At 37.8% G+C, this 25,276-nt stretch overlaps 1 protein-coding gene across 1 annotated transcript in view; it reads right to left on the bottom strand.

The window, feature by feature from the left end:
• Positions 1-3,459: 3,459 nt before the first annotated feature.
• Positions 3,460-25,276, bottom strand: part of mthfd1l (methylenetetrahydrofolate dehydrogenase (NADP+ dependent) 1 like) — a 57,648-nt gene continuing 35,831 nt past the window's right edge. The window contains exons 21-28 of the mRNA XM_067418453.1: positions 20,343-20,482; positions 20,218-20,259; positions 18,028-18,128; positions 15,899-16,076; positions 15,266-15,373; positions 13,695-13,847; positions 3,743-3,867; positions 3,460-3,652 (exon numbers count right to left, since the gene is read on the bottom strand). Coding sequence (XP_067274554.1) covers positions 3,778-3,867; positions 13,695-13,847; positions 15,266-15,373; positions 15,899-16,076; positions 18,028-18,128; positions 20,218-20,259; positions 20,343-20,482 — 812 coding nt within the window. The 3' untranslated portion in view covers positions 3,460-3,652; positions 3,743-3,777. The remainder of the gene's footprint in view (positions 3,653-3,742; positions 3,868-13,694; positions 13,848-15,265; positions 15,374-15,898; positions 16,077-18,027; positions 18,129-20,217; positions 20,260-20,342; positions 20,483-25,276) is intronic.

The raw sequence follows: 25,276 nt of genomic DNA, 5'->3' as shown, positions 1-25,276 counted from the left end.
CTCCGTTGTTGCAGTAAACTTGCAAAAGGTTCTTAAATGAATCATTTGTATGTGCACACAGGTCTGTTATTGCAGGGACATCGACTTTACATTCACACCCCTAAACAAGACGCAGAACAAAACAAACTGTGAATGGTTGTGTCACATGTCAATCAAACATCATCTTGGGCGGTCCTTGACCAATGAAAGCTGTGATGGAGTCCAGACCCTCAGCGGTCAGTCTGAAGGTCTGGCTACGCAAGACTAAGAATCCTTAGACACTTATTATTCTGACAAACTGTTTAAAAGTTATTCGAAAACATAGCCATTTTTAAGATCTCATGACCTGTAGGTGGCCGTGTTCCCAAATTAGTTATGGACCCTCAGATCTTGGTTCTGAATTTTGCAACCTCATAACTTTTGAACAAAGATGAATAAAAACAATTTGTTCAGCCATTTCTGTGTGGCTAAGTCCAAAGATCATCTGAGCCAATTTTCATAAGAAGTGGAGAAGATTTAAAGGAATAGCGGAAAAAAACACGGAATACTGTACTTTTCAAAATGGCCACTACTGTAATGGAGTCTTAAAGGAATATTAAAGGAATCGGGTGAACAAAGTCATTTATCTACATCAAAGGGTTCAAAAGTTATAACCTTTAGAAAAGTGAATATTTGAACTTGTGGCGGCGCTATAGAGTTGGTCCTAAAGACTCCATAATTGGTCTCTATTTATTACCATCTTTACAATTGTACTAAATTTGTTCTGGTCATAGACCATAGACTCCCATTCTGGGCTTGGCCCCTAATAAAACTTAGAGGTTGCTCAATCACAATTAGAAACATGGCTGCAATTGTGAGTTGCATCTGCAGTATATATAAGTGGTAAAAAAATGAGACATCTCTCCAACATAAGGGAATTTCTTTTGTTGAGCCAGATAAAAAAAGAAGCCAAATTTGTTGGTGCCTGAATTTCCAAGGGCTTTGTCAAAATGTCAAAAGTACAGCCTTAAAATGTAATTGAATCAGCAACTCTGTGACCCAGACAACAACTTAACCAAATTAAAACATAAGTGACTGATTTGAGATGCTTGACATAGGCAGAAACTTTATTAACTGCCTCTCAAAGGGTGGACCTGAAAGTCTCAGCACAGTTCATTCAGATCGTTCCCTCGATTAGCTGAGCTAACAAGCTGACGCTGTATAATTACTGCAAAAATGCACAGAATTTGAATTTAAGCTACTTTTTAAAAGTTTATGGTAAGTTATTTTTATTAATACTTTTAATCAGCAAGGATAAAACTTGATCAAAAGTGAAGACATTTGTTACGAAATATATTCTGTAACACTTTACAATAAGGTTTCATTTGTTAACATTAGTTAATGTATTAACTAATCATGAGCAATACATTTGTTACTCTATTTGTTCATCTTTGTTAACGTTAGTCACTACAAATACAGTTCAGTGCATTAACTAATGTTAACAAATACAACTTTTGATTTTAATATTGTATTAGTAAATGTTAAAATTAGCATTAACAAACATTAACAAATGCTGTAGAAGTGGCTGTGGAGGAGATGAAACGTCATCACGCTGAAACTCGCTTTTACAGACTCTTTATGCTTAAAATTGTGCTCTTAAACAAATCAAACGTTCTGGGAAAATGTTTTAGATAAAAACTGGAAGAGTTGTGGGAAGCTTTAGTGATGGTGACGTTAAAGTCGAGCGACTTGTGTAGTCCCTAGCTTTAGCTTTTTACTTCTGGCGACTGCCTTTGAATTTAGGATTCAAAATTAATAAAAGTTGTGTTCATCTGTGATAATTATCTTCATGGACAAAACGTGCAAGTATCATACACTTTAGTTGATCACAGAGCTTGTTTTTAGCTAAAATCCAAAAGTCCAATTGGGTTTTTCTCGATGCTGATTGGCCTACAAAGTCCCATCATACCTGCACCACTTTAGTTTCTGGTGCAAACGGTTCATTATTAAAAGAGGTCTTTATACACCACTGAACACATAGTTACGTATATTATTTTGCATTTCTGTCAATAGATCCTCTAAATACTAAACACTGCACCTTTAAATGAGCTATATGACCTTATTTTCAGCAACCAATAAAGATCAAAAGGGCAGCAGTCACTGGCAGCCACAGGAACCTATACATCCGAGCTCAAATATGCAAAATAACACACAATCCATTCCTTTTTTTATGAACAATAACACTACTGGACTACTATTTTGGGTACCAAGAAAAACCCCATGGGTTGTCCTCTGTGGAGCAAGAGATTAGAAGAAGAGATTAGAAGTTTTTGTGTGTGTGAGTATTTGAGTAAAGGTCAAGCTGAGTTGGTCAGCTAATTATGGGTCTTCAATGACCGGAGCAACAGGAGAGAGTGTGAATGAGTACGGCCCTCACAGGCCGTCTCTGATTGGGCAGCGTCCTGTAGAGCCACAAGAATGGACAGACTGGGTCGTCTGCTACTGTTCGATACATCACAGCTCTTTACCCCAATAAAAGACCAAGAAATCTAATCTAAAGGAATTTCATCTTTGTGGACCAACAGTCTGACTTCACAATATGGATTAGCGATTCATTAACTCACTCATACACGTGTACACATCACTAAAGCATTCTCTCACACACACTATGAATGTCAAACATTTTTCTTAAAGGTTTCATATTGATAAAAAAAAAGAGGATAAAGAATTATATAGTTCACAATCCAATTCAAAGTATGCGGTTTTATTTTTGTCTGGCCAGTCATCTTGTTCTCTGCCTGCCTTTTTCATTGTAGAATCCATCATCGCTGGAAAAATACAGGTTTTGAAGCATACACACGTTTTTGCAACAGAATTCTTCTGTCTACTCACGTCACGTAGCACACTGTAGTTTAAGACTCAGAATAACAGATAACGGTGGAATGTCTAAAACAAGATCTTCTGGCATGTACTCGCATGCTGAAAAGGTGCGTAAACAGGTAGACAGAAATATGTAACACTTGTACATTCAAATCATTTATAACAAAGGACAGAACAGGTGTCAAACAAAACACTTACGACACCTGTACTCTAAATAATGCTGGGTTAAAAACAACCCAAGTTGGGTTGGAAATGGACAAACCCAGAAATTGAGTTGTTTGAACCCAGTGAATGGACCCATTAAAACAACCCAATTTCTGGGTTTGTCCAATTTCAACCCAACTTGGGTTGTATTTAACCCAGCATTTTTTTAGAGTGTCATTTTGTTTTGTGTAGTGTCTAAATAAAAGCTTTCAGACATTAGACTATAAAAATAACATAAATGGAGTTTGTTTGAATAATGATATCATATTCCAAAAGTACCTAAAACATATAAAACAGAAATATTAAAGCATTATGAGTTAAGCTGCACAGAATGGGTTAAAAAGATTTTGTGCGTCATTAAATTGTAAACACTAAAACACGATGTAAACAAATGTTTGAAGATTTTTTTTTTAAAGCCTTTTAGACAGTTAAAAATTAATTTAGATGAAAAAAACTAAAGTTACTGCTAAACACAAAATTCATGAAGCAGCTAAATTTGCTCTGAATAACCTTGTGCAAAACAAATGAGAAGAAATGTTTGTAGATCTGACACTCTCAGTAGTTTGGTTTCTATGGCATATGAATGCAGTGCACGGACAGTGAGGAACACCTGAGAAAGAGAGGAGAAAGAATACAGATCTTTTTGGTATGTGGCACGAGTAAAGCACAAAAACTAAAAGTCATTGTGTTGTGCTCTTACTGGTGGAGAGCATGTGTGGGACAGAAGGAATGTCTTCAGAAGAGTCCTTTTATCTCCTCTGTCACAGGATCGAGGTCAATGTCATAGAAACACGGTCTAGTAGGCAAGCCTGGCATGGTGCTCATCTGAAAGAAATGCACAAGACAAGAAAACATTTTGATTGGCAACAAATATATATTTTTTAATAATCTATGGTAGATATAAGAACTGAAGGTAACACTTTAGTATGGGGAACATTCACTATTAACTACAACTTTTGCCTCTATAAACTCCTAATGCACTGCTTATTAATAGTTAGTGCGGTCGTTGTTAAGTTTAGGTATTGGGTTTCATTACGGGACGCAGAATAAGGCATTAATATGTGCTTTATAAGTACTAGTAATATGCATGCTAATAAACAACTAGTTAATAGCAAGAATTGAACCCTAAAGTAAAATGTTACCGAACTGAAATAAAATAAAAACTGAACTAAAGACGGATACATAGTTTGTTTTTGTTAAATGCACATTTGTATTAGTCTTTATGACCTTTAGATTCACTCAGAATGGTGGTACGCACACACAAAATACCTGCACGTGTAACTTTCACACTTTTATGTAGATATTGGGACATGTTAAGTACAAATGTACAAAAGAAATAGCCGTTTAGCAACTGTCGTTGAATCATGAATACTGAAACACTTGGATTAGTGTCCAATGAGGGCTAAAAGTCAACCCAAGCGCCCTCTTCATAGTAGCCCATCTACTGTCATACTAAGTCATATCTTCAACATTTAATACTGTATAAGGGAAACCTACGGGTGTGCTTTATATGATTGGAAGGAATGCCATGAAGGCACAGTCAAAAAAGGATACGTTGGATTTACTTTCTATGTTTTTATGTCAACTGGTTCCACGTAACTGGGTTGTTGTATTTAATTAACGTTGTTTATTTCAGTAAACTTACGTTTTTTCCGTAAGGTTATTTCAATGCCGTTTAGTTAAATCAGGTTAACATTCTTAATTTTGTCCAAAACTATTACGTTTAATTACTCTGAAATGAATATCAAACAAAAACCATAACAAGTAATCCAGTGTAATTACAAATTTAAAAAGGTTATTTAACAAGAAAACCTTTTACAAGATTGTATTGGCTAGCCAGAAGATGGTTTTGTTACATCCATGGCATGCCCAAAGTCGTTGTTTTTTTATTATTAACACACGCAGATCCTCACCCCGAGCACACGCTCTACACTTCACCACAATGATAACCTTCAAAAACACTAACTTTTAAATACCAACATTAAACATTACAAAGTCTCTCCATTTTCTCATCTTGTTAGAAATGCATAAAACAGCACTGTATTTAAACATTTCCTCTCCGAATTTGCAAAGCATGATGGGAAGTGATGTCCTGTTTGATTGGGTTACTTGATTGAAACATGTTATCTCAAAATAAAAACATTAAGTTATGTCAAAGAGTAACGGTTTTAAGTCAGTTTAACATGAAGCAGTTACATTTGATCCAGAAACCTGATATAATGGTGTTAAATCGAGATGAGTTACTTAAAGTCAACAGCATTATTTCTATAGAAACCGCCTGATGTGTTATTTTGGCAACGGGTCTTTAGGTCAAAGATGAAGTGGTTTGGGAGGACCGCATTTATTCAGATTAATTCAGTTTAAATACGTCAAAAGCATTAACAAGTCAGTGTAACTTTTTAGCATCGAAGCCATTTAATTAATACATATCATGTTGGTAGCATTGACAGTAAGTTTCTGTGCTTCTGAATGTATGCAAACCCCTGAGCTCTTTACAACCGCGGTGGTCAAACACTGCCACAACCCTAATTCAGCCTCAAAGAAGTTAAACACGTTAAACAAACCACACTGCTAAATATATTCAAGGCAAATCGTGTTACCTTCAAATGACTTCACTAGTAGACAAATCTAAACTACAAACAGAGGCTAATGCTGGAGACCATAAAACCAGACCTTAAATCATTTAATGAACGCAGCTCTTAAAGAGACAATTGTGCTTCTTCCGAATGTTGGTTCTTGCTGAAACTGATGTGTCTATTACAATAAAACATGGAGATACCAATCATCCTAATGTTTTAGAATATGAAGGAAAGATTTTTGCAAATACTGAAAGGTCATGGTATATTACAAAATAAATATTCACAATGTCTGTGTGATTTTTTTCCTGGTACTTTTAGACTTGGAATGCAGTTAATAAAGTAAAACATAAGGTCATCATTTTTATGTCCAAAACAACCAAATCTGAAGCCAGCGGTCAAACCAAATGATTACATAAAAGAAAAAGAAAAATACACATCTTTTAAAATACCACAGATTAAAATCAAGTGACTGGCATACATGTGAGACATGCAAAAGAAAGGAATTATCTAAATTAAATTATCATTAAAAAACAGACCAAGACAGAGGAAACAGTACATCATTTATCCAGCCCAGACAATGAAACTGTACAACTCTCAGATATACCGTCCTGCTCTATAAATCTCAAATACTTCCTCATGACTGATCACTCAGGTGACCATCAGAGGATGAAGGAAGACGTTATCCACCTCAACCAAAAACATTCAACCAAAGCAAACTAGCTGGGTTTCCATCCAAACGTGAAGCAAATATTTTCAAAGTTTCGCAAAAAAAAAAAAAAAAGTGAATTAGGTGCGTTTCCATCAAGTTGTTCGAGTGGATGACGGTGGAATTGGTACCCTAGTAACCAACAGGAAATAAAACACCATCAACGGAAACAGTGACATGGGTTTAATGTTCGCTGCTACAATTTTTTTTTCGACAAATGCGTTTCCATCTCCCATTATTCTCATTAACTCTTTTTTGCAAAAGTCAAAAACCAGCTCAAGTTAGTGTAGAAACGTATTTGCGAATTAAGGGATTTTTTTACATTTTATTTACTTAAGCATTTCCATCACTTGTTTCTGAAGCGAAACTTCAACATGCGCATAAAAACGGTGATGGAAACGCTCTCAAACGTCATTTTACTTACGATTCAAATCTCACTAAACTCTTGTTCTTGAGAGACGGGTCAGTACCAGTTTATCTGGAACAGCTCCTCAGAATCATAACCTGTAAATATGAATAATTATTGATGTGTATATTTTCTACCGGGTGTTCAAAATGCGTAGTTTTGTGTTTTATATTGTGTAAGTTTCCGGCTAACTCGTGTTATTACTGTCTTACTGAAATACTTCAGCTCATCAGCTGTGGGCCACTATTACCTCAAACTGAGTCTATTAATGCAGATCGTCTGTCGTTCTTACTACTGTGAGGAAAGAGAAAGGATGGAGTGAGATTTGTTTTCCATCAGTCATTGACGTCAGTGCTGGGCTCACGTATGCGCTGTTATTGAATCAGTTCCCGCATGTGCACCAATAAATGAGAAATACACACATGGGTTTGTTGATGGACACACACTTGTTAATGCTGATGGTTAGGAATTACAGCTCAACATTGCAAAAAAATTGCATTTCTTACTCAGTATTTTTGTCTTGTTTCTATTCAAAATATCTAAAAATAAAAATTACATTAAGAAACATTTACTAGAAGTAAAAATTGTCTTTTTTTGGAAAAAATAACTCAAAATTAAGAGAGTTTTTGCTTAAAATAAGATAAATGATCTGCCAGTGGGGTAAGTAAAATAATGTTCTTTTAAGACTATTTTCCTTACCCCACTGACAGATTAGTTATCTTATTTTAAGCAAAAACTCTTAATTTTGAGTTATTTTCCCCCCAAAACAAGACAATTACTTTTGCTTGTCTAGTAAATACTTCTTGTTAAAAGAATTTTTAGATGTTTGGACTAGAAACAAGACAAAAATACTAAGTAAGAAAAGCATTTTTTTTGCAGTGAACATCCCATAATGAACCTCAAAATGAGTAGCGAATCACTGAGAAACTCCTGCTCAAGTCGTCCTTGTGATGGAGGTTCAGGTTGAATAACTAGTTCTTCAATGTTTCATCATCGGACTCGCGCTCGGATTGATGTGGTGAAATCGACGTCATCCTTTACAGTGTCCAATCACTGAGCTTTAGGAAGCCTCTGGAGCTGAGGTTCAGTTATGGTGATGGACGTTTAGCTTCTGAAACACGAGCTGTACACGGTAGACCAATCACAACAGACTGGGCCATCTGGCCAATCAGAGCAGAGTAGCTCAAAGAAAGGAGGGCTTTAGAGAGACCGATCCATCCGTCAGTCGTTTGAGAATCATTGAACACTGAGGTGATGTGCAATGCATATTATGAGAAAATGAAAGTGTTTTTTGACCTTTGATACATGTAAACCTGTTGTAGGAGACAACAAAACTAAATCAGGAGCCTTTGAAATAGCACAATAGGGGCCCTTTAAGCAAAGATACCCACAATTATTCCCATAATACAAAATACTCTATGTAGTAACTGTTTAAGAACAAATGGCAACTTGATTAATTTGAGCATTTGGATCAAATGGGCCATGTTTTCCTTACCGCAGACCATTGTGTCTGTTAATAGTTTCTACCGAACATGCTCATTGCACCATTCTGCTATTGATGTGTTCATGTCAGCGTGTTGGTCAGGTTGCCAAAACACCATAAGCCTTCCAGCAGTATCATCAGGAATTCATTGTGCGGTTTACAGCAGACACGGTTTTGGGCAATAAATTTCCTGAGCTGAATGGAAGCTAAGATCCGCTGAGTCCCATTGTTCTCTGGCTGACCCCTCCCGCACATATCTGCTGCATGACATCAGTTACTTCCTCCTGTAAGCCCCATGCCTGCTTTGTCCCTCAGGGGCCGGCACTGAAAGTAACAGCAGACTAACACACACCTGTCTGTGGCCTGAGCCGCACAGTAATGAATAGAAATGATTGGAACAGATATGGCTTTCCTGTATAATGATTACATGCCATTTAAAATGTAAGTTGTACCTAAGCAAGACTGAAAGACAGGGAACATGTGTTCATAAAAATAAATAAAAAACACCTTTATAGCCCTTTTTACAGTTATACTATAAAAATACTAAGAACATGTGTGACATTTACTATCATCCTTCCCTCATGCCATTTTGACACCAACATTTTTCTTTTTTTTGAGTTAAAGGTGCACTATGTAGTATTTTTGCAGTAAAATATCTAAAAACCGCTAGGCCGGTGTTATATATTTTGTTCAGTTGAGTACCTGCAATATCCCAAATGTTTCCAACTATTTGTAAATTGTGAGAAAATTGCTATTTTAACTAAGGACAGGGACGTGTCAGCATAGTGTTTGAGCTATGTACATTTAAACACACTTAAATGTATCTAATATGATAAACAGAGCTGCTTCACCTTATAATCATGACCGGAAAAAGCGGAAGTGCGAGCGCCCGGCGACTGTGTCCCGTCCCATAATAATAAAAGTCCCAGTACTCGCGAGCCGTGTGTGTGTGTAACAATCGCTCCAGCGGCCGTGCTCAGCTCCACAACACTCGGTCCTGCTCTGCTTTACACTACAGTAACGTTAATAACCGCATCCATGAACGTGATTTCTGCCCGAGTCCTATTTTCCACCAGCTGTGAGGTGAAGACCACATGGCCCAAGATGCTGCGCTCACACCTGGCATCATCAAACTACGCCTTTGTTTAGAATAGGCGCCCTCCAGTGGACGGAAAGTTGCATAGTGCAGCTTTAACGTAGGACTTTTGTTGCACTTGAAACACGAATACACAAAATGTACTGGATTTGAGGAGTTAAAGTAAAAAATCCTTCCCTCGCGGGTCAATTTTGACCCCCTTAGGAATGAATGGAATGTGAGGAATGCTTCAGTAAACATAGAAAAACCTAAAATTGACTAAACTAAAAATGCTACAACTTTCCCAAAAAAAAGATTTTGTAATGTGTATCTGAATGCATTCTGAAGCGAAACTGACTTTAGCACCCAGCGGAACAGCTCATTTGCTTCATATAGAGCTATAAGAGTCATCAAATATCATCTTATGTTATTATTGAACTTATGATTGGCCCAAAGCAGACTCCTTACATCAGCACGCTCTGATTTCATTCATGCTCATGCCGATAATCGTCATAGACACAGCATTATACCGGTAATTTACTGCTAATGTGACAACTTTCCTTACTCATAAACTGCCAGAAGCAATGTACTGGTATTTTTGAAAAGGTCCTGTTCATTCACAATCATAATTTACCAGTAAAGACTGTATGTGTGTAACGGCTAATATAAACCACAACAGTTTGTTTCAGTGTCGTAACTGCTCACGCTTGCCAAAATCTATGATCTGTATGTAGATTAATATTAGAACTTGTCAAGAACTTAAGAAAATAATTAATTGTGAAATCACTTATGCATGTTGTTAAAAATAAACCTCAGACATCCAAATGTATATCTTAAACTGAGAAGTTTTTTTTTTAGGTAATTTTTTTGAAGAATGATTTTACTATAACCTCTATCAAGGATATTTTTTCACATTTAACGACCTCTTGAATGAAATCTTTCAATTTATATGTCCTTTAATGTTTAAGAACTGACTTATTAACATCTGATTGTATTACACGCAAGTCAGCAAAAGAACTCGATTTGAGGAAAGAAATATAGCAGCAGATCGAGAGATGATGAGATTACTCTGAAGAAGTTCAAAGCATTGGCAGTACATTCTGAGAGGGGTTGAAGGTGAGAGATCACGAGTGCTGGCCGTGCGTCCCGCAGCAGGCCCGTGGAGATGAAAGGGGTCACAGCACGCCCCACCCCGACCCTGACCCCGCATCGTAGCCAGACCTCACTCTCAACCCGGAAATGAGCTTCCTTTCCTAAGCCTCGCCCAGCCCACAAAACACACAATGACAAAAAGATTCAAAAATGCTGGCTCGATCAAACTGGGGCTATTAAAGGAAACTTCGGCAAGAGGAAGGGCTAGAGCCAGTTAACACAGCACGAAACATCTGTGCACAGATATTAGGGCCCTATGGGTTCCCGTGATGCGGAAAATGCGGATGAAATTGCGGAACCCAGTCATAAAAGCAGAATTTACTGCAGAATGCAGAATTTGACAAATGAATACCAAGCAGGTCAGTACACTTAAATAAAAATCACGACATAGACCAGTGTCTGTGAATATTAAACTACAAAAACTATTTAAATATGAATCCTGCATGTTCTGAGTGTCACTGTGTGAACGAATGGCGCAAACACACAGTTTCATTACACACACACATTTCTTTTTGTGAAATGTGGGCACATTCCATAGGTGTAATGGTTTTTATACAGTACAAACCATATTTTCTATTCCCTTACACTGCCCCAAAACCTACCCATCACACACACACACACTGCCCCAAAACCTACCCATCACACACACACACACACACACACACACACACACACACACACACAGTCCCTAAACCTGCCCATCGCAAGAAACATTCTGCATTTTTACTTTCTCAAAAAAACTCATCCTGTGTGATTTATAAGCATTTTGAAAAGTGGGGACATGGGTAATGTCCTCATATTTCACCCTCTCCTTGTAATACCTGTCATACCCATGTCAATATACACATTTGTGTCCTCAAATGTCACAAAAACATGCAAAATTAAGCGGTCACCAAATCAAATCGCATAAATAATGAGCTTTTTCAGGGTCCCTGGAACTCCTCAGGTCAAACTGGTTGGCAAAAATAGACGCACAATCACCACGATATCATCAAATCAAAATCAAACCTTTAACCTTTTTTTTTTAAATGGTCGAAGCAGCAGATCTAACTTTTTTTTTACATTTATCTTCATGCATGCATGTATATAAAGGTTTTTCATTTATAGCTTTGCAATTTTAAAAATTGAATCCACCAGCTGGGTTTAAGAAGAAAGCAGAGAAAACGTTGGAAAAGGATGGAATATTTTAATAAAAAGCCACAAACATGCGCACACATAAAAGACAAGCAAGGGTCCTTCATCGGTTGACCCCTCTCACTCAGGAAAAGCCCACATGCTCTCAGGGTGTTTTTATTAGGCCGTCTCACAGGTTTCATCATGAATCCTAAGTGAGAATCCAATAGACTTTCATTAATGAAAACTGCCTTGACCAAACATTGTCAGGAATTCAGACAGAGAGATATATATGCCTTAGGCCAAGCAATATTGTTTTTTAGAGAGCAAAAACAGAAAGGCAGAGGAATTTGGCCTGAGCGCTGTTTTTAAGAGTCCCAATGAGGTCATAGATCATAGGTTCAACCGTAATCCTGGATCCTATTAGTAACTGAAACATCCAGTTACTCACCAGCAAAGGAAGTAATAAGTGAGGGATAATCCACAGATAGCTGTGCATTAAACGATTTGAATGCTCGGCGTGGAGGAAAAGAACCGCTCGACACGAAACTGAAAGATGGTTGCATCCACAAAGTGCATTTAAACAGCTATTTAAGTGCATTGCACAGCTAGCCGTGGTTTATCCTGCTTATACCATGGTCATTTTCTAAAGTTTTAATTGTGCGCTTCAATGATAATTCACTGCAATAATATAGAACGGAGATTCAATTGACTTGAAACTACCGGTGCATTAAACGCATTTATTGCACACCTTTCAGCCAATCAGAACAGAGTATGTTATAAAAGAACAGGATATGAAGTAGCCTGACGTGGTCACACTTAATTCTAGTCAGAATATGAGTCTGATACTGCTTCATTTGTCTGTGATTATGGGGTGTGTTTCAACCTAACCAGGAAAGACATCAATTGAATAGACCTACAACCAATCAGAACAACAAAACTATGCATAACGTTGTCAAATGTCAACAGAACTAAACTGCACTGTGTTGCCAAGTCTGTGTTTTTCCCGCGGGTGTTTTCCATGTCTGTGGGTTGAAGCAACCTCAATTATGTGATATATAGACCCAGGAATGCACATTTTAGCAGGCAACCTTGCCAAAATAACACACATTTAACCCCCAAACGGCATCTTTTCCGAAGAATTACTCCTCTAAGGATCAAGTTAGGGCTGAAACGATTCATCGAGTACCTCGAGTTAATCGAATCAAAAAAATCCTCGAGGCAAAATCATCTGTCTCGATGCTTCGCTTAGTCCATTTAACTACACACAGATATTGCAGAAAGACATTTTTTGTGTAAGGACTCTGAGTATGATCGGATTGCGGTTATATCCGCGGTTCAGGTGCGTAAACATCCCAAAAATTGCAGATGGATGAGAGAAATCGTTACTATGTTGATTTTAATAAAGACGCGGATCTCTTGCTCCAAGTTAACCTGTCCAATATGTTGCTTCAGTAAAGGAGTAAATGAGCTGAAGCTGACACATGTAAGTTAAGTTGCACAGCATAAATACAATGTTTAGTTATTTATATTATTTATAGAATATTAGAATATTTATAGAATATAGAATTTATAGAATATTTATATTTAGATTAGCATTATTGTTATTTATATTACTACTATTTAGATGTATTGGTTTGTAGGTTTAGTTTTATATTGAACTATGTTTACCTTTTTAAAGTAATTTGAAATAGATTTTTATTTAATATAATATGGCAATTGTATGCATTAAAATAGTTTAGTTTCACAGTTATTAATGTATGCAATTTCAGCAAAAACGTAATTTTTCTAAAAAGAAAACAAATTAGATGTTAATTTTAAGATGCCTGTCTTATTGTCTCTTATTGCTCTTTAATAAAGAAAAAGTAATTATTATCCGATTAATCGATCGATTAAGTTGAAGATTAATCGATTACAAAAAGAATCGATAGCTGCAGCCCTAGATCAAGTCCAGACCGAACTGCCCAAGCTCAAATGTTGCGGGGCTGTATTTCGGCTGGCATCTAGGCTAGATATGAAGGGGATGCGGATGGCATCAAAAGATTTATAGCCATCAAATATTTTTGCAAGGAAAGAGTAAACATGCAGATAGAATGGAAAAGGAGAGTTTCCATCAGATTTTGAGGATAATCACTTACAGTTCCAACTAAAGGGTAGATGAACCCTGCCCCAATGCTGGCACGGACGTCTCTGATGGGCAGGATAAAACCGGTAGGAACACCTTTTTTCTCCGGCATGTGAGAGAGAGACAGGTGGGTCTTGGCCATGCAGATAGGAAGAGCACCGAAACCCTGCGAGAAGAGATTGACAGACCGTTAATACACACATCAGCTCTGGGCTCTTGACATCCGTTAACCAGAGAGTTGAGAGATGCCCCATTAGGCCAAGATCATCTAACCATTTCATATCAATCAGCACACAGCTCAAGAAACATATTTGCTACCAATATAAAACATCAGATGCAAAAAAAAATATTAAAAACGGTTAGAAAATGTTAAAAGTTAAAGCAGTACCGTTTTTCCACATTGTAAACGTGTTTTCTATTCTTTGTCCTCAAAAGTTTGAAACTTTAGTAGCAAAGAGTTGGTCAATTTCCATTAAGCAGCTATCAGTTTTAATAAATACATTAAAAAATATGCTTGTATAAAAAGTATACAAGTATAAAAAGTATTATATTGATGCATATAACTCCTCTGGTGATCTTCGTGTGTTGGTCAAAAATGACAGAATATGTTTTAAAGCAAATCCAAATCAATTGAGTATATTTCTGTGAATGTGAGCACATTCATTATCCTCAAAGAAAATTAAAGCATTTAAAGGGCAGCATTTAAATCCTTAAAGAGTCCACCTACGAGTGTGTGGATTAACAAAGAACTTGAATAGTATTAGTATTATTAATATTAATTTTTATTGTTTTTATTATTTCATTGAAATGAATGCACTATATTTAAATTCAATAATGTTTTGTATTTAATATTTTGTATTTTTAGGAGATTTTATGGTACTAAATTATATTTATGCTATAGTTATAATCTATTTATTCACTTTTTGTGCATAGACCTGAAAATGAAATTTCTAACTTAAACTGTTACAAATCTTGAAAAGATCTTTAGTTTGATCTCTTTTCAAAGGTGATCATTTTTTTAAAAGTCTAAGTGAAAAAAAAGTGAACTTAAAAAACGTTACAGAATTTTACTATGTTTATTGTTATAAAAAAACTTGTATTTTACATTTTTTATGTGAAATATATATAATTTCAAAAACACGTTTCACTCTAATACAGCACAAAAAAAGAAAAAGAAAAAGCAAAGTCATAAGTCGAAAGTCGAAATTTGAGCTTGATATCTAAAAAAGTGAGCTTTCAGTGAGATTTTGTTAGGGCGCAGTACCAAAAGTTTCCACTAGAATAAATGAATCTCCCATTCATTTCCAATGTGCTCATTTTTGACTGTGAGGAACACAACTTTTTTCGGGACCACTTAACCTTTGCGAATCATGTCCATGATGTGTGTGTTCACACAGCAAGTGGCAAACCTTTTACCAAGTTTCATACCATTCTGATAAAAATTATTATTAAAAATACATAAATAAATTAACATTTTGACCGAAGAGCACCAAAAGGTTAAAATGGATAAAATAGAGATAAATATTAAAAGGTTGAAAATATTTATATAACCTATAAAAACAAGCTCAAATATCAAAACTGTACCTGTTGATTGTAGTAGTCTATTTTAGCTTGAGCCTCCGGTGAAAGCTCAATGTCGTCAGCTCCATAAACCTTCTGTGCAATTGTCCGAATTTTCTCTACAATAGGATCCTGTTACAAAGAAGAAGAAAAAACAGACCACAATAATTACTTAAAAAGATTTTGAGTTCTTATTGATTTACCCCTACTCTTCCTCTCTTGATTTGTTATTATCAGCTTTTAAATGTAGCTTCTGCCTCTCTGGTGGTCATAAATCTCCCAGTCAGTTCTCTATAGATGATTGGGATAGCAAGTGCCCAGACCTCTAATAGGATAATAAAGGCCAGCCAAAGCCAAGAGCAGAAATTACCGTGCCTTTCATAGCATCACTTAATCAGAGTCACAACCTCCAAACTCACTGAGGTTAACTCAAACCAGCTGATGGCTTCACAGCCTTCCACCTCAACCTGACATGCACACTGCAAAGGGCACAAAACACTACTTTAGATACAATCATATTTAAACCACCCATCACAATCAATTTGGTCTGTTATTGAGGGGATTCAGTTTTACTTGAGCGCAATATTTCGCTTTATTAATGTTCGTATTGGTCTATTTTGTTGCTCTTTTTACACAAATGATCACATCTGGCCCCACCTGCAGATTGTACAGGAGCTGAAATCGGCTTTCCTGAGATGCGGCTTCCTTCACAGCATGTGCCAGCTCCACACAGCCCCGCCCACCTCTGGACCAATGATGACACGGGACAGCGGCTGAGGCCCCAGAAGCCTCTGCGATGCGGCACACCAAGTCGATCTCAGCTTGAGTGTCAGTCCTTTAAAGGAAGAGAAGTGTTATTGGTTCTGACAAGGCAAATCAAAATGGCACAGCCCAAGATACTGGTAGGACACTCGTAAAGGGTTAGTTCACCAAAAAATTAAAATTATTTTATTAATTACTCCCCCTCATGTCGTTGGACACCTGTAAGACCTTCGTTCATCTTCAGAACACAAATGAAGATATTTTTGTTGAAAGCTGATGGCTGAGAAAGGCTTCAGAAAGGCCTCAATTGGCATTCAGGACATTCCCACTCACAAGACCCATAAAGGCACTAAAGACGTCGATACAAAGTCCATCTCACTACAGTGGCTGTACAATAATTTTACCAAGCAACGAGAAAAGTTTTTGTGTGCAAAAAAATCAAAATAATGACTTTATCCGCCAAGATATTGTCTTCCGTGTAGGTCTCAGATGTGAACTCACGCGATAGCGGCGCTCCTCCTCTTCCGGGTCACGTATTGAACGGCGGATCTGCGTCCTATTCTCACGCATGCGTCAAGTTCACTTCAATAACTTAGTGGATAAAGTCGATATTTCGATTTTTATAAATCTAATTTTATAAAATCCAATAACTATTTTCGTCGCATTGTAAAATTATTGTACAGCCACTGTAGTGAGATGGACTTTGTATCGACGTCTTTAGTGCCTTTATGGGTCTTGTCAGTGGGAATGTACTGAATGCCAATGGAGGCCTTTCTAAAGCCTTTCTCAGCCATCAGCTTTCAACAAAAAATATCTTCATTTGTGTTCCGAAGACGAACGAAGGTCTTACGGGTGTCCAACGACATGAGGGGGAGTAATTAATGAAATAATTTTTATTTTTGGGTGAACTAACCCTTTAAACGAACACTCCTCTGTTTTTAGAAATAGGGAAAATTCAACTTCTTTCCTACATTTAGATATGTGGGCAAATGCATTTTTGTATAAGTGCATTGTTTTAGTTTAGCAGGGTCACCGCTAGCTTAGCTTAGTATAATGAATGGAATCCTATGTTGCTAGCTAGCATGTCCCAAGTAAAAGTGATTAAAAAAAATGAATTACTTCTTGCGGCCTGCGTATTCACAATGAGTGCAAATAGCGATGCAGGTTAGTTCACTCAAAAATGAAATTTCTTTAATTAATGACTCACCCCCCAATGTCGTTTCCCACCTTCATCTTCAGACACATTTTAAGATATTTTATATTTAGTCTGAGGGCTTTCTGTCCTCTGAATGTAAATGTCCAGAAGGGAATAAAAACATCATCACAGTTGTTTATATGTGACATCGGTTGGTTAGTTAGACTCCTTTGAAGCGTCGACAATACATTTTCGTCCAAAAATAACAAAAACTACGACTTTATTCAGCATTGTCTTCTCTTCTGTGTTCCTCAAATAAAGATTCAAATGTTCATGTATCATGATTCAGATCGCATGGCAAACTGCTGAAATTACGTGGCAATAGCGATACGAATCACGAATCAATCTGCTGATTCTCGACCGTTTGAATCTTTATTTGAGAAACGCGGAAGAAAAGACAATGCTGAATAAATTCGTCGTTTTTTTAAATGTTTGGACCAAAATGCTTTCATGCTTGTTGACGCTTCAAAAGAGTCTAATTAACCCACTGATGTCACATATGGACAACTTTGATGATGTTTTTATTCCCTTCCGGACGTGGACAGCAAGTGGGCACACACTTACATTCAGAGGACAGAAAGCCCTCGGACTAAATCTAAAATATCTTAAACTGTGTCTGAAGATGAACGGAAGTCTCACGGGTGTGGAATGACATTAGGGTGAGTCAATAATGAAAGAAATTTCATTTTTGGGTGAACTAACCCTTTAAGACTAGGCTATTTCCTAGGCAGATATTGACTTGGTACTATATTATGGGGAAGCATATTTTTAAACAGTTTTTGGGAGAAAATGCATGCTGGAGAATGAGTTTTTCTAGATCAATCCTTACTTGAAGACATTCAGAGCAACAACCACCGGGACTCCAAAGAGATGAGCGATCTGAATCTGCTTCTTCAGGTTACTGCAGCCGTCTGCAACCAGCTGCAAATTCTGATCAAGAAAGTAACATTTAATTCATAAGACTTTAAATAAATGCATTTGAGAGAAAGGACCTAGACAAACACTGAAAGCATTAAAATCTTAGTTTGATCTGAATGGTTCATCAGGATCTTCATGAAAGGATGAGTGGGTTTGCCCTAGAGTCATACGTCATCTAACCAGCTTAGCTTTCAGAGGAAACTTCCGTCTCTCGTTTACTGAGCAAAAGTCACGGAGAATAGCGCTCCAAAGCTCAGGAGACATGCTTTGCAGCTTTCTGTTACTCATTACAGAACCACACAATTAGCTTAAGCACTTGAGTTATTTTCTCAGCTGGGTTGCTTTAGAGAGACTGATGAAAAGCAGGTCTGGTATTTCTTAGACTACAACTCCCATTACGCCTCTGTGTCTCTAGCTTCAACAACATAGATTGTATTTACCCTGTTAATTGAATAACACAAACCACATTAGGGAGGAAGAGGGGAGCTGGAGATGTGCTCTGGGCCTTTGGTCAAACACTCATTCATTTACTCCCCGACCTCCTTCCAACCCTTTTTATTTTCATCCTGCCCATGGGGAGCAATATCGCCACTTATTGTTGGAGTAGGATAGTACATAAGTTGTGTTAACCCTAAAATGGGTGACAAACATTTGAGAGGCTGTGGGGAGAGGCAGGAAAAGTGTAGGTCTCATTTCTCGGTTTCATGTTGAAAGGGTGTTGTTTGTGAATATTTAAATCTGGTGACGTCCTTCATACATTCTGTGTGGCTCGTGGGCAGCATTTAAAACAACATGATCTACACGCCTTACAATGAAAATTATATTATTTGTTATATATTTGGAGGGGACAACCATGTTTAAAAAGTTAAGCATTAGCTTATTACATTTGTTGAAATTTTATATATTTAATTAAAAAAAAAATCATAATCTGTCTGTAAATGTTTGCATCTCCCAGGATACTTCACCCCATAGGGCGTATAAATTAATTGAAAAAGACTGCTTGTTTGGAAATGCGTGTTACAACATTTTAGCCACATTTTTTAAATCATTTATTCTCTTCTAATTATAAATTATCTATTTTCATTTATTCTCTCATAACTTAAACTAAACATTCTTTGTGTGTGAATATTTTAGAAATGTGTACATTTTAGGTTGACGCATATAGCAGAGAATCGACTGGGCTCATGACGGTCACTTATGTGACTTGCTTGACGTTAAAAAGAGTTATTAAATGCAATAACTCCTTACAATCTCGTGCTGTCTGACACACACACACACACACACACACACACACACACACACACACACACACACACACACACACACACACACACACACACACACACACACACACACAGAAAAACATTGATCTTTAAATTATATTATCAGATTTGTGACAAATGTTTTGCTAAAGCACTGCTGGTCACTTTCAGAAGTTGTAGCGATGCTTTCTTTTCCCGAAAAGAATGTGAAACACATAAATGGTGTCATTCTCAGTTTTTAAATAGATTATACACACTAATAGCAATACCGTATCGCATTATTTAACAAGGTATTGCATATTGCATTTTTCTTCAATATCGCACAGCCCTAGGTCCTAGAAATTTGCCAATGACCAAAATTGCTGAAAAACCTGTTGTACACAATCTACTTAATGCCTTCTGTCCTGATCGATAGTTCATACTTTTATTAATTTAGTAAAGTCGTTTTTGCTCACAAAACTTTTAAATGTAAAAATAAATAAATGTAAGATGAACATTTACAGGACTGAAGCAACTTGGGTTTACTTGATTATTCATACATCATTTTTTTATGTTAAAATGTAATTATTTTTACATTTTTTCATGTTAATGATGCAATTCATTACAGTTCTTATTTCAAAATAAAATAAACAAAAACAAAAAAAATCGAATTGTATTCTGTGTCCTAAGAAGATGGAAAATAGCAATACATTATTTTTCTGATTTCTCTATGCTCTTGCCATTTTTAGGGTTAAAAAAGAAAGAACATCATGTTCTTACTAAATTAAAATCCCTAAATCAACAAACTAAATCTACAAATATGGTAATTTGAAGCAAGATTGGGAAATAAACCTGCTTACCTCATCGATATATTCTTTGGGCAGTGGTACACCAGCTTTAACCTTTAAAATACAGATATATGAAATGTTTTTTTAATGCAGTCATGCACATGTGAATATGCACACACATACACACACACACTTACATTTGGTCCACCTCCATGCATCTTCAGAGCCCGTACAGTGGCTACCAGCACCACAGCATCAGGCCTCAGCCCAGACGTCCGACACTTAATGTTGAAGAACTTCTCCATGCCAATGTCCGCACCAAAGCCAGCCTCCGTCACTGAGCAAGGAAGGATCAGGAAATCAAACAATGTTGAGAGCTTTTATAAATAAGACATGATATAATTGATAATGATATAAACAAACATTCTGCATCAATGCCTTATTATCACTGCACAGAGCCAGATAAACATGCTTTCTCACACGTACACATGGAAGCAACCTACAGTTATGTAAAAACCTAATTGTCCCCACATTCCAGGAAGAGTTTTTGCCATTCATCTCTAATAAGGCTATAATTAGAGCCATCTTAAGTGAGCATGTAAGTGCTCCACATGTGTTACTGTCATCATGAGTGAGAGATCAGTGCTGACACTGGTGTTCAACACATGAGCAGCACAAACGCTTTTGTGTATGAGAGACATCTACTGTTTGTGTTTGAACAGGTCAGCATTAATGTGTGTATGTGCCAATGAATAGTAAACATGTGTGTAGTCGTTCCACGTATCCATTTTTCCCAGAACCCTGCAAGCTTCCTGTGCTACTTCCCAGGCCTTTAGAGCAGGAGGGAATGGGAAGGGTAATGTTGTTATTTCCACCAGAGAGGTCTGGCATATTTTCGGAGGTTCTGCGCGTGCGTGCATGCGTGTGTGTGTGTGTACTACCAGTCAAAAGTTTGGACACACTTACCCATTCCCATTCTGTGTCCAAACTTTTCCATGGTAGTGTATGTGTGTATGTACTTCGGAGTGAGGACAAAGTGAGCATAGTGAGGAATTTTAGCCAGTCCTTACTTTCTGACACCCATTTAAAGGGCTGTTTGAGGGTTAAGACTAGGGGTGGTATCGTTAAGGTTTTAACGGTATTACTACTCTTATCGATACTGCTTATCGGCCCGGTACTTTAACGGTATTCTTATCGGTACTTTTTGAGAGATATATATATATATATATATATATATATATATATTCATTCTAGTAATCAAATGTAAAATAACACTGCATAGTTTATCATAAATAGCCTAAATTAATGCTAATTAAAGCTGAAGTTATTCATTCAAGAGCTGTGAGTGATTTATTTACACTGCTGCCTCTTTAAGACAGATGTGCAGATCTATAGGCGACTGATAATAGGCAGATCATGCACTACATTTTCTCACCCGAATATATTCATAATAACTACGTCCATTTTAGACACAAACTGTGTAGTGTTTAAGAGACTCTCCAAGCCGGTCATTTTGACATAGATGTTTGTGTACATTTGATTGTTTAGACGCGGGCGGTTTTTAGAGCGCACACCAACTTGGGAACAATCTCTTGCGGACATTTTTGTGCTTTTAATCGCTCTTTTTATTATTAAACGCGTCCCACAATTTACCAACAGTAGCTAGTCTGTATTTTACAGCAATCACTGATCGTGTTTTATGGAGAAATGAAAGGGAATAAGTCTCTCTCTCTCTCTCTCTCTCTCTCTCTCTCTGTGCATTTTCAAAAGTACCGACAGCAGAACCGATAACGTCCGAGCTTATCGATACAACGGTCTTTCAAAATTCCCCCCCAGGGCCCGTTTAATACCGGTTTTCGGTACCCATCCCTAGTTAAGACTTGGCTTTAGGGTAGAGCTTAGGCAAGGGCATAATATCAATGGATGTCCTCAAATAACAACAAAGAATGAAAGGAAGGCAGGAGGGGATGCCTATGAATGAAGGGAGAGAAAAGAAATATCCGCGATCACTGAAACCAACTCAAAACGATGTAGTATACATGCCTAGCCAGTGTGTGGCGCTGTAATTCTGCATCAGAAATACACAAAAAACGGAGAAGAAGAGTTGTGGCTAGAAGGGGTACAGCAGTGGTTGGAGGTGAGGCAAAATCTCACGATAAAATAACAATAAATACATTTGCTACTTAACAGATGTGTTTAACGCCTACACCTACACCTACCCCAACCCTAAACCCACCCATACAATAATGCAGATACGGTAATTAAATAACGAGATATTAATGTGCTCATGCCTTCACCCCTATACTAATTTGTCCAATCCCTCTAGCTCCTCCCCCTTCCGAGTAATGGGGTTGTCACCCCCCCCTCCCCCCCATATACATGACATAGGTGGGTGGAGCTTGGGTGGGTGGGACTTGGGAAGGACTTGGGTGGGAGGGATTTAGTACTTGGGTGGGTTGGACTTAGGTGGGTGGGAAACGGGTGGGTGGGACTTTGTACGGAAACGCAAGATTGTCCTTTTCAGATTTATCCACTCTGGGACCCGGTTTCATTGGTCTTGCCTTGGTCTCACCTTGGTTTAAGTTTAGATGGTCTTGACTAAAACACTAGAAGGAGGTGCACAGAACTTAAACCTCAAAATCCACTGTCAGTATTAAAGCACAAAATGAGCCTACTGTTGACGTTATCTGTAATTTTCCTTATGTATGCGTATGTGAAAGGCCAAGGGAAAAAAGAAGCACAGAATCAGAGCGTTATCCTGGAGGCCACGCTTACGACCTTGGGAAGACCAGCTGCTGTAGGACAGTAAAGCACCATCTATATAAAACTCCCTCTAAATGAGTGTACATCACCAGGCCTCGTGTCAGCCATACAATCATTAGTCAGGCTCAGATTTACAGACGTCTCGGGTCTGAGAGAGAATGTGAGTTGGGGAGTATGTTATCGCCCTTCAGGAACTTTCATAGAATTCAGATTTATCAGCACATCTATCAGTCTGAGGCCTGAGTGTAATCAGTTTAGTTTGAGTAGACTAAAGGTTACTACCATGCGGCTCTGGTATTCCTGAGCACTGCAGTGGTTTTCCTGTGAAGCGGATCTGTTGTGTATAATCAGCTGATAGGCAGCGTCCTCCCTCTCACCCGCAGCAAAAACACAACATACCACACATACCTTGGCTCCAGGTAACGCATACACGCGTCCCCCTTCTTCACTAACATCTCGCAAAAGTCAACAAACTCCCAGCATTCCTGGGAGTTTGTTGCTGTTCCTGCTGTTTGTTGATGTTGATGCTCCAAGTCTAATATGAATTTCTTTGAATGTAAGAAGAGAGAGGGGTCCTAGTTCCTTGTCTTTCAAAATAAATCATATGTATATATCAATATGACTATAGAAATAAATATAGCTGCAAGCAATTATAGGGGCCACGCACAAACACACGATAAGTCATGCAAACATGGCTGGGAGCATCAGAACTGCAACAATGAGCAATTAAAGACATATTTAGATACCTTCAGGCGAATGGCAGAAAAATCATTAATACAATCATTAGTAATTTGATTTAAAGGTTTGTTACTTTTGACCAGCAGGTGGCGCTGTGATGGCGCTGTTATTGCAGACATACAGCCTCAGAGTCATTTTGGCATCATGCCATGAACTTTTGTTGCTGTGGTATATGAAAAAGGGTTCGCCTATCAACACAAAATCGATAACTTTTGCCAGTACTGTGGAAAAATTGGTATCTATGTGCTCGGCATGCCCCAAGGAATCTATGAAGACTAGTTTACAATAGGCTACATTTTACAATAGGCTCATTACAATAGGAAAAGTTATCAACATTTTTGGAAATGTAATTTTGAACACAAGGTGAGCCGCTGCCTCAAAACTTTTTGAGTACCTTCAGGGCATAGTGCCGAGGACACATGCCGAGTTTTGTAACTAAACGGCAATGCATTCGTGAAATATAGCACTTTATGGCAAAATTCAAAATGGCCGAATTGAGAAACTTGGGTGTCATTCGACTATGTGTGCTGCATCAAATCTAAAGAGACCAGTTTTGTGATTTTTGACCAAAGCATTCGATAGTTAAAAGCAAAAAAAAACTATTTTTTTTATATCTCCTGAACACCTGGTTGCGCTGCGCCGCAACTGTACAGGTACAATCAGGTCATGGTTGTCATAACACACACCAAGGCTGCGTCCGAAAACCTAGGCAGCTGACTCGTTGCCTCGCTGCCTTAGGCCGGAGACACACTGCAAGCGTGGCGTTTCTGCTGCGTGTCAGCCGTGGGGCGGCTGCCTGGCGTTTTCTGTCTTTGTACACCAGAAGCGTGTGTGACGCGGCGCTGCTGCTGCCATTAATGTACAGGGAAGCCCTATACTTCATGTTAAATATAAATATATTGCCTATTGATACAGCAAAGACAACATCGGCAGCAGCCTATTGGCCATACATAGCCTATCCATGGTATTGACGGCAAAATAGGCTACACAATATTTCGTTCTGTATTGACAGGTTTAATATTTCAAAATCGATAATTATGTTGTTTTTTATTATTACAATTAGGCCTATCTCTGCATTTATGTTAACCTACAGACTTTCAAACATGAAAATGTCATTTATTAATATGCATTTGTGTCAAAATGGCATATAAACATCTTTTCCTATGCTATTTTGCCTAGAAACGCTTCCAATATGCTCGCGTGTCGCGTGAAAAATAGGCGTCTCTTCTATTTGAAGCATGCACGCGTTTTCCGTGCGGCTCGGACCGCGCGTGAGCCGCGCGTGTGACGCAGGCAGTATGCACGCTCTAACCAGTTAACATGGGAGCCGAAATCAAAAAGGACACGCCAGGCAGCCGAGACGCTCACGGCACGCTTGCAATGTGTCCCCAGCCTTATGAGACAATGGCTTGTAAGGCAGCGTTTTGTTCATGAAGGCACCTCACGAAATTATTTCGGACAGACTTCTGAGGCAGTGTAGCAGTTTAATGATCGACAGCAAAATAGAGCGAGCTTTGGTGAGAACTAAACACATTTAATTACTACATTAGTAATTTCTCGCTAGAAATGACAGCAGAAGTGAAAAATATTAGTAAAAAACACATTCACACACAACTGACCAGCAAACGCA

The sequence above is a fragment of the Pseudorasbora parva genome, chromosome 15 (assembly GCF_024679245.1).
Source record: "Pseudorasbora parva isolate DD20220531a chromosome 15, ASM2467924v1, whole genome shotgun sequence".
NCBI classification, from domain to species: domain Eukaryota; kingdom Metazoa; phylum Chordata; class Actinopteri; order Cypriniformes; family Gobionidae; genus Pseudorasbora; species Pseudorasbora parva.
The sequence above is the reverse complement of the archived record's forward strand: the minus strand, read 5'-3'. Positions and strand labels throughout refer to the sequence as shown.